Source organism: Canis lupus, chromosome 11, assembly GCF_011100685.1.
Source record: "Canis lupus familiaris isolate Mischka breed German Shepherd chromosome 11, alternate assembly UU_Cfam_GSD_1.0, whole genome shotgun sequence".
In the NCBI taxonomy this organism is placed as follows: Eukaryota; Metazoa; Chordata; class Mammalia; order Carnivora; family Canidae; genus Canis; species Canis lupus.
The window spans coordinates 74,195,392-74,210,443 of record NC_049232.1 but is presented as its reverse complement, the minus strand read 5'-3'; the positions used below and the strand labels follow the sequence as shown (position 1 = coordinate 74,210,443).

General features: G+C 43.7%; 1 protein-coding gene across 1 annotated transcript in view; it reads left to right on the top strand.

Annotated features, from left to right (window-relative positions):
- Positions 1-1,614: 1,614 nt before the first annotated feature.
- MEGF9 (multiple EGF like domains 9) overlaps positions 1,615-15,052 on the top strand; it is a 78,067-nt gene continuing 64,629 nt past the window's right edge. The window contains exon 1 of the mRNA XM_038553247.1: positions 1,615-2,020. Coding sequence (XP_038409175.1) covers positions 1,963-2,020 — 58 coding nt within the window. The 5' untranslated portion in view covers positions 1,615-1,962. The remainder of the gene's footprint in view (positions 2,021-15,052) is intronic.

The window sequence follows — 15,052 nt, the reverse complement described above, 5'->3', positions numbered from 1 at the left end:
CCGGGGCAGCAGCAGCTCGGGCCGCCGCGCGGGGCGCGTCCTTTGTCTGCTCGGCCGCCGCCGCCGCCGCCGCCCGCGCCCCGCGCCCCGCGCCCCGCGCCCCGCTCCCCGGGCAGACAAAGCCGCGGCCGCCCGAGCCGGGGCCGCAGACGCGCCCGCGCCGCCCCCCGCCCGCCCGGCCCCGCCCCCCGCCGCACGCCCGCCCATTGGCCCGCGGGGCCGCTCGGGGGCGGGGCCCGGGCGCGTCACGTGGGCCGGCGCGGGCGCCCATTGGCCGGCGCGGCCGCCCGTCGCGGAGGGCGGGCCGTGCGCGCGGGGCCGGGCGCTGCCTGCGCGCTGGGGCCGCCCGCGGGGCCGGGCGCCTGTCAGAGGGAGGAGGCGATGCGCGCGGCGGCGGCGGCCCGGGTGCGGGAGCGGGAGCGGGCGCGGGCGCGGGCGCGGGTGCGGGTGCGGGCGCGGGGACGGCGGGATGCCCGAGCGGCCGACGCCACGACCGCGTGAACGCACGGCGGAGCCCCGCGCGCCATGAGGAGCCTGCCGAGCCTGCGCGCCGTCGCCCTGCTCTGCTGCGCCGCCGCCGCCGCCGCCGCCGCCTCCGTCTCCGTCTCGGCGGGGACCGTCCCGGCCGGCGGGGCCGCGGGGCAGGTGGACGCGGCGCGGGGCCCGGGGCCGGGGAGCCCGCTCGGCCGCCCCGCCTCCCCGCCGCCCCCGCCCCCGCCCCCCTCGCCCTCGCCCTCGCCCTCGCCCTCGCCGCACGCCCCGCGCGCCGCCGCGGCCCCCACGGCCCCCGCGGACCCCGACCCGGACCCCGGCGCCGCGCCGCCCACGCCCCGGCCGCCGCCCCGCGCCCCGGCCCCGACCCCGGCCGCGACCCCGACCGCGACCCCGACCCCGGCCGCGACCGAGACCCCGACCCCGGCTCCGACCCCGGCTCCAGCCCCGACCTCGGCCGCGACCCCGACTCCAGCCCCGGCCGCGACCCCGACCTCGGCCGCGACCCCGGCTCCGACCCCGACCCCGACCCCGACCGACCTCCCGCCCGCCGCCCCCGCCGCACCTGCCGCCGCGCCCCCAGGTGAGTCCCCCCCCCCCGCCCCCAGCTGGGCCTCCCCGGGCGCCCGCGGAGACGGCGCTCCCGCCCCCCGCCGACCCCCCGGCGGCCGCACACTGGCCCGGCCGCTCCGGGAAGTTGGAGAGGCTGCGGCTCCGGCTCCGGGCCCAGGTCCGCGCCGCCTCCCCAGCCTCCGCCCCGCGCCCCGGCGTCCTGCGCACCTGTGCGGGCGCCCCCGCAGGCGGCCACGGGCTGGGGCTGGGGCTGGGGCTGCGGCTGGGGCTGCGGCTGGGGCTGGGGCTGGGGCGTGCGCCGCCGGGAGGGCCGCTCGAGGCCGGGAAAAGGGAAGAAGGAAAAAAAAGCCGTTGTAATCCGGGTTTTCCCTGCAAATTAGCGGATTCAGCGGGTCCTGTGGGACAGGTGTGTATCTAGGTTGCGCACGCCTGGGAATTAGGTTAACTCCCCTCCCTGCACCGCGATTTTCTTCCTCAATTACCAGGTCAGTGTGTTGGGACACGTCACAGTGCGAGCGGGGGTGCCCGTCCCCCCGCCCCAGCCACAGTGCTCAGCCCCGAGGATGGCGAGGGACGCCTGTGTCTGTCTCGGATCCACAGAGAAGACAGGCTCCTCTTCCTGCTGATGGAAGCAAAGCCCCGGACAACTCGTGTTCTCGCCTCCTTTTAACCGAAAGTGGGCCTGGAACCCAGCAAATCAAAGCCACCCTGTCAAGACGTCAGGCAGGAGCTTCTGGACTCCTTTGCCGAAGTCAGGGTGTGCAGAGGGGCCCACACTGTGGGCCAGGCTGGACTCAGGTTAACGGGTCTCTGACCTGACTCCCAGACTCGGTGCTTTGCTTGCAGAGTCAGGCGTGGACTTTGGACTATACTCGAATTTGTAGAGAGTTTGCCCACATGATTATGAGTCTCAATACCGTCTCGAGTCTTGGGTCGGAGCTTGGCGTTGACATCGGTAGGAATGTAGATTATTCGACCATAAAAAGCTAAGTTTGCGTCTCTTCTAGCTTGAAGGAGTATATTAACTAGCTGGATTTTGACTGTGACCTTTTTTGGCTTTGGTATAGAGAGATTGACATCTTCCTAAGAGACAGGAAGCGCAGTGGCTCCGAGTGTGGACTCTGGTTTGAGTCCGGGCTCTGCCCGTTATTAACCATGTAATCTTGGGCAGGTCACCTAACCCCTCTTCAGCCGCGAAACGAAGATAATAATAGTACTTACTTCATAGGATTGCTGCGAAGATTAACTAAGTTAATACATTTATGGTGCTTAGAACAGTTCCCGGTGCAGAGCAAGCACCACGTGTGTGTTATTCTAAAGACTACAGTTTTTGTTGTTCTTTGTTTTTTTTTTTTTTTTTGAGACCTAGTAGTAATGTGATAATCTTGTTGTTGTAGCAGTAAAATATAATGGAAAAAGGAAGAATTAGATTTTTTAGTTTGAAGCACACAGTAGCAGTTAGTAGCAAGATCACTTATTTTGAATGATTAGTAAGTCTTCGTAGTTGATGGTGTTTTACCTTTATGATTTTTGCATTGTTTATTTATTTATTTATTTATTTATTTATTTATTTATTTATTTATTTATTTTTAAAGATTTATTTATTTATTTATGATAGAGAGAGAGGCAGAGACACAGGCAGAGGGAGAAGCAGGCTCCATGCACCGGGAGCCCGACATGGGACTCAATCCCGGGTCTCCAGGATCGCGCCCTGGGCCAAAGGCAGGCGCCAAACCGCTGAGCCACCCAGGGATCCCCTGCATTGTTGTTTTTAAATCACAGACCTTTACTTCCAAAAAATACAAACAACCAGAAGTCTACAAAGGAAAAAGGGAAAGTCACTCCTTTACCGCTTCCTAATTCCTGTCAGTCCCTGGAGGTTACTACTGTTAACAGTTTGATCTCTTTTCAGACATTTTTCTGGGCGTATATGAACATATGTACACAGAGGGTTTTTAAAAATAGTTGTGAAAGCTCAAAATAATTCTACACGTACTGTTTTACAGCTTGCTGTATTCGCTTACCTATATATTGTGAACTTTTTTTCCCCCCACGTCCGTACTTAAGATCTACCTTATTCGTCTTGACAGTCACATTTTTTGGCATAAAAATAATGTGATTTTTAAAAACCAATCCCTTATGTACAGACACTTAGATCGCTTCTGGGATTTGTTTTAAAAAGCCCAGAGAAGGGCAGCCCTGGTGGCGCAGCGGTTTGGCGCCGCCTGCAGCCTGGGGTGTGATCCTGGGGTCCCGGGATCGAGTCCCACATCAGGCTCCCTGCATGGAGCCTGCTTCTCCGTCTGCCTCTCTCTCTCTCTCTATGAATAAATAAATAAAATCTTTAAAAAAAAAACCAAACAAACCCAGAGAAGAATGTGTTCTTGTTAAGTCCATCATGGACATATTCTCCAGTTCTTCAGCTGAAGTTTTGAAGGACCCAGCTGCACGTGAAGTAAAGCTGGATTGACTGATACGTGCCATCTGAACTGTTCAGGCTTTAGTCGAGCTCCGTGGACTAGCGGGTACCTATGTCTGTCGTGGTCTTTGGGTGATGACAGTTTTCGAAGGCTGTCCAACTTCGGTAGCTCTTCTGTGTCTTAGCTCTAACATAGCCCATACTTGCCGTGTGTGTGAATTCTCGGTGGGCTGCCTGTGTCTGGTCCTCGGCGGCTGACCTGAGCTTTGTGGGCCTGTTGACAGGTGGCTTTAGCTTTAGGGTGTGACACGATCGAGGATGGCCTTTTGATCTGAGCACGGGGTCCAGTCTGCTTCCAACAGAACACGCGTCTAGCTGATCTTGAGAGACCTCGTTTGACTTGCAGAGTTGGCTTCCCTGGCATTTGGGAAGATGGGCTTGTGCTGGGTGTTTATTTTAGTGTTCTGTGAGGACCGAATGCCCTTGACGATACATTATGGACTAGATGGGTCTTCTAGACGCTCTTTGACTTAAGAAGAATTTCTTTCATAGAGGCCTATCTGAGAGCTCTTTCCTGCCCCTCAATTAGGGCCCTCTTTTGTTTATAAGGACCTGATCTGCAAACTGAAACTAATTGCCCAGCAAACAGGCACTTTCCTCCCACAGGCTTGGCAAAACATTTGGCTGATTGGTTGGCTGGGTAGGCATTTAAGAAGAGTTGAGGGAGGGGCTGTGATGCCAGAAAACGGTAGTTACCAGAAGTAAGAGACTAAGGTGATGACAAATGTTTGATTCTTAAAGCTACGGGCCTTTAGGGCTAGACACCACTACCTCCTAGCGTGGCCCCACGTGTTAAGAAATACTTCCAAGAGTTAGCTGAAATCTCTCTCTCTGTTGTTGACACCGACTGGCCGTGGCTGTGCCCTGTGGGGCCATGCACAAGTCCGCTCTCTCTGTGCCATGACTGTTCTTCAGGACTTTGGGATGTGATCCCGTGCTCTCCGAGTCTGGAGCACCTAGCTTCAGCTCCTTCAACTGTTCTTTACGTGACATGGTGTTGGATTTCGCCACTGTCCTGGTCACCCCTCTTCTGGACTTTTTCAGTCTTCCTGCATCTCTCTCAAAGTGTGGAGCTGAACGTAATACTGCAGATGTGTCCTGACTAGCTTGCGGTGGGGAGGGCAGTTACCTCGTTCCTTCTGGATGCTGTACTGCTGTTGATGTAGTGGGTTCCTAATCACAGTAGCGTTTTTGGCAGCCACATTATGATGTTGACTCATTGAGTCCATTAAGATAACTAGGCCTTTTTTTTAAAACAAAACAAAACAAAACATGTACTAGATGAGTGTTTCTTCATTCCGGACTGGGAAATTCTTGTTATTTTCTAAAGTATGAACGGAGACGTTTGCCAGGCGTGTAGATTTATTGTGTGAGATTCAAGCCATCCTTTTAGATCCCAAGTCTGTCAGTGTACCCCACCCAGTTTATTCACATTCGCCTACAGGGTGTTCCTATAGACAGAGTCTAAGGACAAGTTAGAGCAGGTTGTTCTTACCTCATTGGGGAGAGTAAATTTATGGATGATAAAATAGTTTGGAAGGGAAAGAGTAATAGTTTAGTTCTCAAGAGTCTCTTCTAGCTCAAAGTTCTGTGATGATTTGGTATGCATGATTCAGGACCACATTAATGCCCACAAAGAGCATTAATCACTTATTTATGATCTAAGTTAAGAGAATAGGCTTTGTTTAAGCAAGCCTTAGAATTTAGAGCTGGAAAATTCTGACTAATACGACATGTAAGTAAAATATCATGAATGGATTTTGTTTGAAAGGAACAAACTGGGTGTACAGGGCCCTCCTAACTGTACTCAGTACAGTTTTCTTCATCCTACAATTCTCTGCTCTAGGTACAGAGCGTTATTTGCTTGTGGTTCTTTAAGAAGATGCCGTTCATTTTAGGGACATAGAAATTGTTCAGGCTCCAAAGGTAATGTAGGTCCACGATCTTTTATCCAAAACCTGTGGGCTGGATGTGTTTCAGAATTTAGATCTTTTTTTTTTTTTTTTTTCCTGGATTTTAGGAAGTTAATAAATATTGTGTGAGCTTAATTAAGTGAAGTCTGGGGCAGCATCCTATGATCTAATACGTGAAGATATTTGTAGCAGAAATGCCTGTACATTTACAGTGAGTGGGATAACTAAAGACTGTAAATAGCCCTGCATTTGTTTGGGTCAGGTTTTGCTGCCAGGGTTGAAAAATTGGGGATTTTGGATTTTCTGGTAGTTGGCATCAGGTCGGAGGGCTTATGGACCAGTAATTGCAAACACGTACATACTTTTGGTCCAGGCAGGCAGTGTTCTGAGTGCCTTACTTACATCAATTTATTTAATCCTTACAACAGTTAGGTACAGTTGAGTCAGATACTATTATTATCCTCGTCTTGTAGATAAGGAAACTGGGGCTCACAGAAGCCCAGTTACAGCAGATCGTAGATTCAAACTTAGTCACACTGGCTCCAGAATCCGTATTATTGGCATTTAAGGATATAGTTACAAAGAAGAGAAGAGAAGGAAACTATTTTGCTAAAAATTATTGGTTCTTGGATACTAATCTGAGAAAATTCCTACTGTTCTACTAGCATTTACTCCCTTCACTCCATTGTATCTATTCATTCACCTCTTTGGATTTCGTTTTATAGTGTTTTACAACTGTGGTTTTAAATTGTAGTTCTAGTTCTTCCTTTGATTAGATTTTAATATGGTCTGTGATAGAGATGTTTGTCTGTAGTCTTTTTAGGACCAGGCCCAGGGACTTCTCAAATTTACTGTATCTTATTCTTGGCCTAAGTGCCTAGATTTCTGTAGAAATTCCTTAGTCTGATTTGTTTTTGGAACAGCATAGTTAAGCACCATAATGTTAGTTTCAAATCTTCTGAATTATGACCCCAGGAAGCCTTCTGGCTAATTGAAAATTTACACATTGAAATAATCTGACTAGGTCTTTTTATCTCGTTTTTTTTTTTTTTTTTTTAAACCCATAAAATTAAAGTGTGCATTACATTTCATCTCAGCGTTTCAAAACATGTATATATTAACTTCCAGACGTCCTGGCACCCTTATAAAAAGAATGGAAGAAGAGTATCACAGTACTGTTTTTACCGATGGGTAAATTATGGGTAGAGAGATTACTGCTCTAGGGCACTTAATAGATCAGAAGAGAATAGAAATATAAGATCTCGTTTAGCTGAAAGACAGTGTTAGATGATATTTTTAGTTATAAATAGCTTTAATTCATGCTTTTGCCTTGATCTTGATTTTTTGTTTATTTACTGTAGATGTATGTGGTATAAAAATCTTTATTTCTAACGTTGAGATTATGTTACAGGCACCTTTTCTGTGGTCACTTAGTCTCTTTTAAAGTATACATTTTGGTTTTTCTGCTTTTCACTGGAAACAACACCCAGACTACATTAGTAACTTTGAAGGGATATTTTTTAAAATTGTGATGAAAAAGATAATGTTTGGACACATATGTGTTTGGAACACAGTAAAAGATTATCTGAAAAATTATCCTTGTAGATGTCGCTTCTAAGTACATGTGATAAATTTGTGTCAACATAATCCTTGTGGTAATGCTGCTGTTTCACAGATGAGTATTATTGTCACAAGAAATCTCTCCCCATTATTTTTCCTTCATTAAGGGGAAAAAAAAACTCTCCTCTGTTTTCCTTGCTCATTTTTTCACTTTAAATTCCTCTATATGTCCCTCTCATTGTTGTCTTTTATTCTTAGCCCCATCCATTCTTTCATGTTCTTTAAGGAATCAAATTATCCTCTCTATTTAACAATTTACCACTTTGTCCTCCTTCAGTGCCTCCTCAAAGCCCAATTCTTCCAAGAAGTCTTTCTGGAGGAACAAAAGACGTCCTTGAAGATGTCCTGGTAACAGGGTGCACAGGGTTGAACACTTTGCACTCTGAACAAAACCTGTCTGTCTTTCTCTGTGACTTTGACTTTTTTCCTATGGATTTGTTTTTAGTCTATTTAATTTAGATCATTAAGCCTATTTGAGAAGAAAGTGTCATAATTTGTATAGTATTCAGGACATGATATTAACTCTCTCTTTATGAAAATAATGAGAGAAAAGTTTTTCTTTTTGCTCTGGGCTGTTTTTTTTTTATTGCCTAGATTTTGTTTTTCTTTCTTCAACTGAGGAACACTACAGAAAAAACTGTCATCACAGAAGTTATCTGCTTCAAAAAAAAAATTAAGTACTTTGAATAAGTAGCAAATTTATTTTTCTACTTATAAATAAAATGTTTTTGCTGGGTAGGTGGATTTGGGCTGCATACCAATATGGAAGGTTTAATTTGGTTGAGAAATAAATGTTTGATCTTTTGAATGACAGAATTTCCTTTGTAGAAATCTAATTAAGGTTAATAGTGAACAGAGTGCTTCCAATATTAACAAGTGTGCAGTACTTTACAGTTTACAAGGTGTTCTTGGAGTCTCCAAGACTTTGACATCCATATTTAGTTGAGTTCTGGGTAGTACATGAGTGAATAAAGACTTAACTTCTTTTCCTCTGTTAGTACTTTAATTGGCGAATATTGACCAACCTTTACAGGTATTTGGTGGGTTCACATTTGGTATTTTGTATTTCAAACTGTTGTCTTTTAGGTTTACTTTGTTAAATATAAATCTTTGACTGATTTTGCCGCCCATAATTAAGGGATGGAAAGACGGTATTTGAGGATGAGGATTTCTTTATATTTTCTTTGCCAGGCACTCTGGGTAATTAAAGAGCCTACTAGTCCTTGAAAGTAAGTGTGATGGAGATGACCAGGTGGACTATGGCACTTGATTGGGCGGGCTCATGTAAATTTCCTTTTTTTTTTTCCAGATTGATATATTATTTACTTATTTTCTGGTGTAGAAATCTGTTTGGGATTATCTTAATATACAATTTCAGGTGTATTGCCTCAAATCAGTACGTTAGTTGCAAAGAGATTTGACACTCTCACTTCTCATTTCCAACCTAATATTTTTTTTGTGTATTGTTTTTTTATTGGAGTTCGATTTGACAACATACACTCTAACACCCAGTGCTCATCCCGTCAAGTGCCCCCCTCCGTGCCCGTCACCCCGTCACCCCATCCCCCTGCCCGCCTCCCCTTCCGCAACCCTGTGTTTGTTTCCCAGAGTTAGGAGTCTCTCATGTTCTGTCGCCCTCACTAATTTTTCCCACTCAGTTCCTCTCCTTTCACTATTTCTTATATTCCCCATATGAGTGAGACCATATGTTTGTCCTTCTCCGATTGACTTACTTCACTCAGCATCATACCCTCCAGTCCCATCCACATTGAAGCAAATCCAACCTAACATTTGACACTTTGGCTGGAATAGTAACTGCTGTTAACTGAGCACATATTATTATATGTCTAGTTACCTATTGGGATTCTTTTCCCCCATACGTCATGTCACTTCACTCTTCAACAATGCAGTTGATCTTATTATCCGTGCTTTATGGATGGCAAATATAGAGACTCAGAAAGGAAAAGTAGCTTCTTTAGGCACATCAGGCTTATAAAGTCCATGAGGGCAGGGACTTCTATTCATTTTCTTTACAGTTGTGTCCCTAGTGTCCAGCCCAAAACAGATTCTCAATAAATATTTAATGATTGAATGAGTGAGGAAGAGGGCATGCTTGTTGCTGTACTCTACTTGCAGTATATTCTTGGGGAAAATAACGTAACCTCATGGCCTTTCCCCTTATTTTAGAAGTGAACTCTTCTCCTTTCACTGTTCACTTACAGGACTAGTATGAACCTTACTTAGAGCAAGTATAGAGACTGAGGAGGCCAAGTGGGTCTACTTCTGGGCCCTTCTCCCAATCCTCACCTCTCACCCCTACCCCTACATCATTGCCCTCCCAACCCTCACCTCGCACCTCTACATCATTGCCCACACTTGAATCAGCTCCACTCTCTCTTTTTAAAAACGTTTTATTTGAGAGAGAGAGAGCAGGAGCAGAGGGGTAAAAGAGTTGGAGAGGCAGACTCCCTGCTGAACAGGGATCCTGATGTAGGGCTCCATCCCAGGACCCTGGGATCATGACCTGAGCCAAAGGCAGACACTTAACTGACTGAGCCCCCCAGGTGCCCCAGAATCAGCTCCACTCTCATTTGGTTTACATACTGGCTTTGTTCTTTCAGTAAAGATTTTTGAAATGGAAATTCTTCTACTCTAAACTTCTGTGATAAAGAAATTAGGGTAATCTCTAAACTATTATGCAGCCTAAATATAATATGTTATTATATTTTGTAGCAATATACATTAGGAAAAGAGAAATATACCAAAATGTGAAGTGGCTAAAGCTAACTAATGGGATTATGGGTCATTTAAATTACCCCTCTGTGTTTTTGTGAATTTTCCAATTTTCACTTCACAGTAATAAAATAAATGAATAAAATGGAAAAAATGGATAAAAAGTTGTGATAAGCTTGGTAAACTTTTATTTATGTGAGATCAAGTCATGTGATATCAGAGCTAGTTTAATTTTTAATTCTTGACATTGACTCAGCAATTGTGATCTGCATCCGAGATATTTGCTTAGTCTCATTGAGTTGTGGTTCTGAAGAAAATAGATTACTGAAGACAATACTCAAGAAAGGAAACTATTCTTGAGGCCTGATAAATCTTTTTTTTTTTTTTTTGAGGCCTGATAAATCTTAAACACAGAGTAGGATCGACATATCTATTATCTCCAGGGCAGGTTTAGCTGAGATCTTAGCAGAGGCTGAAAATGGAGCTGGTTCTTTATCCATGTCATTCTGTTTGGGGATGTAAAACATGCACTTAAAATTAATTAAAGAAGTTTAGTGAAATATATCTTGCTTAAATTGTGCAAAATCAGAATTCATAGCATTGTTCGCAGCTTTTACCAATAGAAGAACTTTGATTATTTCTTCCTTTAAAGATACAGAGCCCCCAAAAGTTCGGTTTCATTCTGCCCATATGTTTTGCAATTAGATGAGATAAAATTGCTTTTATACTGGTAATATAACAGCTGTTCTATATGATATGCTTGCCAGGGAGACAGCTCAGCTCTGAAAGGAGGGGAAATTCATTCGGTTGGAAAAAGCAATGTATTTCTGTGTGGTCATAGGGAAAATGATAAAGAGTAGGAATATTTTCAACCTGACTAGAGAATATTAAATGATCCTACTTAGTAAATTGTAGACTCTGTAGATAACTCATTTTTGTGACTTTAGTTTCAGTCTTAGATGCTTCCTAGAAACTGGCATATTACCAGGCATCTTACTATATTTTTATTATTTGTTTAAAAAAATCTAGTGCTTTTAATTTGATGTATGTGAGCAAAAAGAAGAGATTATGAGTATCATTGTTAATTATAGGGAGAACATAATATTTTCTAATTCCTTTTAATTTTGGAAATGATTTTTAAAGGTGTAATCCTTAAAAAATATTCTAGGGAGGGATGCCTGAGGGGTTCAGTGACTGTTCAACAGACCCGTGAGCGTCTGCCTTCCGCTCAGGGCGTGATCCTGGGGTCCGGGATCGAGTCCCGCATGTCGGGCTCCCTGCAGGGAGCCTGCTTCTCCCTCTGCCTGTGTCTCTGCCTCTCTTGCTCGCTCTCTGTGTGTCTCTCATGAATAGATAAATAAAAAAATTGTTCTGGGGAAAGTTTACATGTTGTCATCTCTGAAGGAAATTGAATGGACTGTTGCTTTTGGGTCCTCTTCAGTCTCATCTATCATTTTTAGGATGTTATGTTCAGTTTGGGAAGTATTAATGAAAAAAATAAGGAAAAAAGTATTTCAACAAACTTACCCTGTTTTTATTTGTGGATTGAAGTTTGATTAGAGGAAGGCATTGGACTTTTTCTGCTGTAGGTTTCTCATTTGATTTTATAGTCATTGTAATCCTTCAGTATGTTTTTACTTATTCATTGTGTATGAAATGCATTAACAATATAGCCCCACCATCCATTGATGTTGTGTGGGTTAATGAATAGTTGTAAAGCGTACCAAAAATACAAAGCAATCTAGCTGTTGGGTGTTATTATGTTGAATTGTTGGTGTATTGCATGCAAACCTATCCTGTTCAACTGGTTTTAGTTTCTAAGTTAGTTTGTTGCTTCAACTTGTCCACAGAAGCAGAGCCGAATGGTTTAGCTAATCAGTAGAGCAGTCAGAACTGAATTCCAGTCTGCCTTTCTATTCACTTTGTAGGTCCCTGAACATCTATTTTTTAAATGGCTCTGGGACTTAGCTTCTCTGACTAGAAGATGAAGCCTGTTCCTTACGCTCAGTCTTCCAAGATTTTTTGAGAAGTCTCACGTGCAGATTTCTGTGGGCTTTTCTCAAATGCAATGGCTTTATAGAATTAGAACTGTTTTCTGGTATTCTTTCCTGATAGCTTTTGACTAAACGCAACAAAGAAGCAGATGCATTTATAATGTGGCTTCTTTATGCAAAGTATAATTTTATACTGTTTTGTAATTATATATTTGTATAATTTATAGACAGTAATGGTATTTTTTTAAAGTTTGGGATGCTTCAGTATTATTTTTCTTCATATACTACCTTGAGAAAATAAAATAATCTTTATCTTATATTAAACTTATAAATAAGTTGCTCTTTTGTACATGTTTAATATTACTTTTGGCTGAGCTGTGTAGAAAGGGATTCCCTTAACCTTTTTTTACGATTATAAAAATAATGTGTTCATTTTAGAAAATGCAAAGAAGTGTAAAGACAAAAAATGAACTCAGATAACTATAAAGTTAACATTTTAGTGAAAACTAGAGAATTTTTTTACATCTATATTTACTTTATTCCCTTCTCTGTCATTGAGATAATTCTATATGGATGTATTATTGCTCTGATACTGCTCTTAAACATTGTGTATGTGTGTGTGTGTGTGTGTGTGTGTGTATATACATATATATATTTATATGACGATTTTATTTATTTGTTTATTTGAGAGAGAGGTGCGAAAGAGAGCGTGAGCAGTAGGCAGGGGGAGAAGCAGCTGTGGGGCTGGATCCCAGGGCCCTGAGATCATGACCTGAGCTGAAGGCAGACACTTAGCTGACTGAGCCACACAGGCACCCCTTAAACATAATATATTTCAAGTATTTTTAACGTTTTAAAATGGGAAATCTTTCAAATTGAAGTTGAAAGTAGTAGTATTAGTGATATTACTGTAATCTGAATGATCAAAATCTGAATGCTAAGTAACTGTATTAGATGCTTCCTGATAATTACAGAAAAAAATAACTAAACGATAAAGTTTTTTTAATCTATGAAAAGCCCACAGCTAATCATTGAGTTTAATATTTAATTACTACATACATTGCTCTGTTTCTCACAAAATCACTTTTTTTTTTAAATAAAAAACAGACACGTGAGTTGGATTTAGCACTCTTCTGAAGTCAAGTATATGACAGATCAAAATGGGAAATAATTCACCACATTTAAATTATTTGTTATATCACCAAAAAGAATGTGAATCCATTTTGAATGGAGATCTCAGATTCCATATAATGCTTTACTTGAGACTTGGTACTCCTTGTCAGAACCAAACTAGCGACTGTTTCTCATGTGTCTGTTCTAGCACAAGCACGATTTTTCTTGGGTTCAAGTGGTCCTCAAAAGCCCAAAGCAGTCTGGAACCAAGCCAGGCATTTGATATTTTCAAATCTATGTTGAGGAAAGTCAAAGTGTCCATCTGCCTGGCTCAGATATTGCCAAAAAAGGCCTGGATTCTGTGCTAAAGAACATGCCAAAAAATTGACTCTGGCCTCCAGGAAACTGATATCTACCTCACATAATAATCTCTGTTCTCTGAGTTTTGTGAAGAAAAGGCTATAACTTTTAAATCAAAGAGGTAATGAACTATAGTGTTATTGAGAGAGGATTAAATTAATGCACATAAAAAACTTAGTTGTGCTTAATAATCAGCACGTAGTAAACCTTCAGAGTTGGCTATCGTTATTATTAATATTGCTTTATTACATTCACCATGTTTAAAAAACAGCAGAGTGAACTCTGTCAATTCTAGATTAATACACGTCAGCTTCCCTGCCGTGATCTGGGGACTGGCAACCCATTGGTAATCAGAAGACTTGCACGTTGTCACAGATCAACCTTTTCTAACAGGTGATTCTAAGGTACAGGTAGGACCAATATGCTTGATGCAAAAGTCTACCTCCTGTCCTGTCAAGAGTGGCCGAGGCCAAGCCAGAATTACTCTGTGCCGTATTGCCAGATACACAGTAATGGTACTGCTCGGAACTGAGCTGAATGGAAGCTATTTTCAAAAAGCAAATGCAAAGATGGTGACTCTGGGGATTCCCTGAAGCAGCCATTGTCCAGTTCTAGCAGGTATGTAATCCTCTGGGTCTTTTGTAGGTATTGAGCTCTAGCCACAAATGACCAGTAAAGTGAAAATAAGACTGGGGCCTATAGAAAGACATGACCACTCAATTTTACATTGGTTGCACATTGACATTTTTGAAAGCATGCCAAATATAACATGCACATACACAGCCCAAGTCACATAATCTCCCTGGGCTTCTATATGGTCATCTGTAACATGAGTATAACAGTGCCAGCCTAATAGGGTGCTTGAGTGTTGACCTAGAATTCAAACCCACCTCTGTCTGACTTAAAAGTCTGTGTTCTTTTTCTCTTTTAACTAAACTATGCTGCACTGTCAAAGCAGATAGCAGTAGCAGAAATGAAATAAAGCATTCAGTGGATACAGAACACTTTTTAGGTTCTGTTTTTGTCACCTTCCCTAGCATCCCCCAGGAAGCCCTTATATTGTCCTTTTCAGCACTCATTCTGAATTGCACAGTGACTCTGGTTTGATTTCAGTAGCTACTGGGAAAATCAAAATTAGATCAAAGAGTGTTTCTCAGAGGTAGATATGGATGTGGGGTAAGGGTGGGGAGAGGAAATAACGGTGGAAATTGGATGAGACTAAACAGGTAGACACCCATGATAAATGTAAAGCAGAACTAACTGTAAGACTGTCAAATCAGGGATCCCTGGGTGGCGCAGCGGTTTGGCGCCTGCCTTTGACCCAGGGCGCGATCCTGGAGACCCGGGATCGAATTCCATGTCGGGCTCCCGGTGCATGGAGCCTGCTTCTCCCTCTGCCTGTGTCTCTGCCTCTCTCTCTCTCTCTCTGTGTGACTATCATAAATTTAAAAAAAAAAAAAAAAAAAAAAAAAGACTGTCAAATCAGCACCAGAAGGCTTAGTGCTAACAGAGAGGCAATGCAATGCTTATTAGCATTTGGCAAGAAATACCACACACTGCAAAATGGTAGTATTGATGGTTCTTGACTTGACAATAAAGTCTTTCATCTTTAACTTAATATGGACTCTAGGTCAAGATGCTGGTGCAAAACAATATGTTGTAAAAAGTACGAGGTAATATTTGATTATGTAAGAGTCAGAAGAATCTCAGAATTGCAAATGTGGTTCATAGTTCACCAATCACCTGAGGGTGCATTCCCCTTCCCCACGTTACAG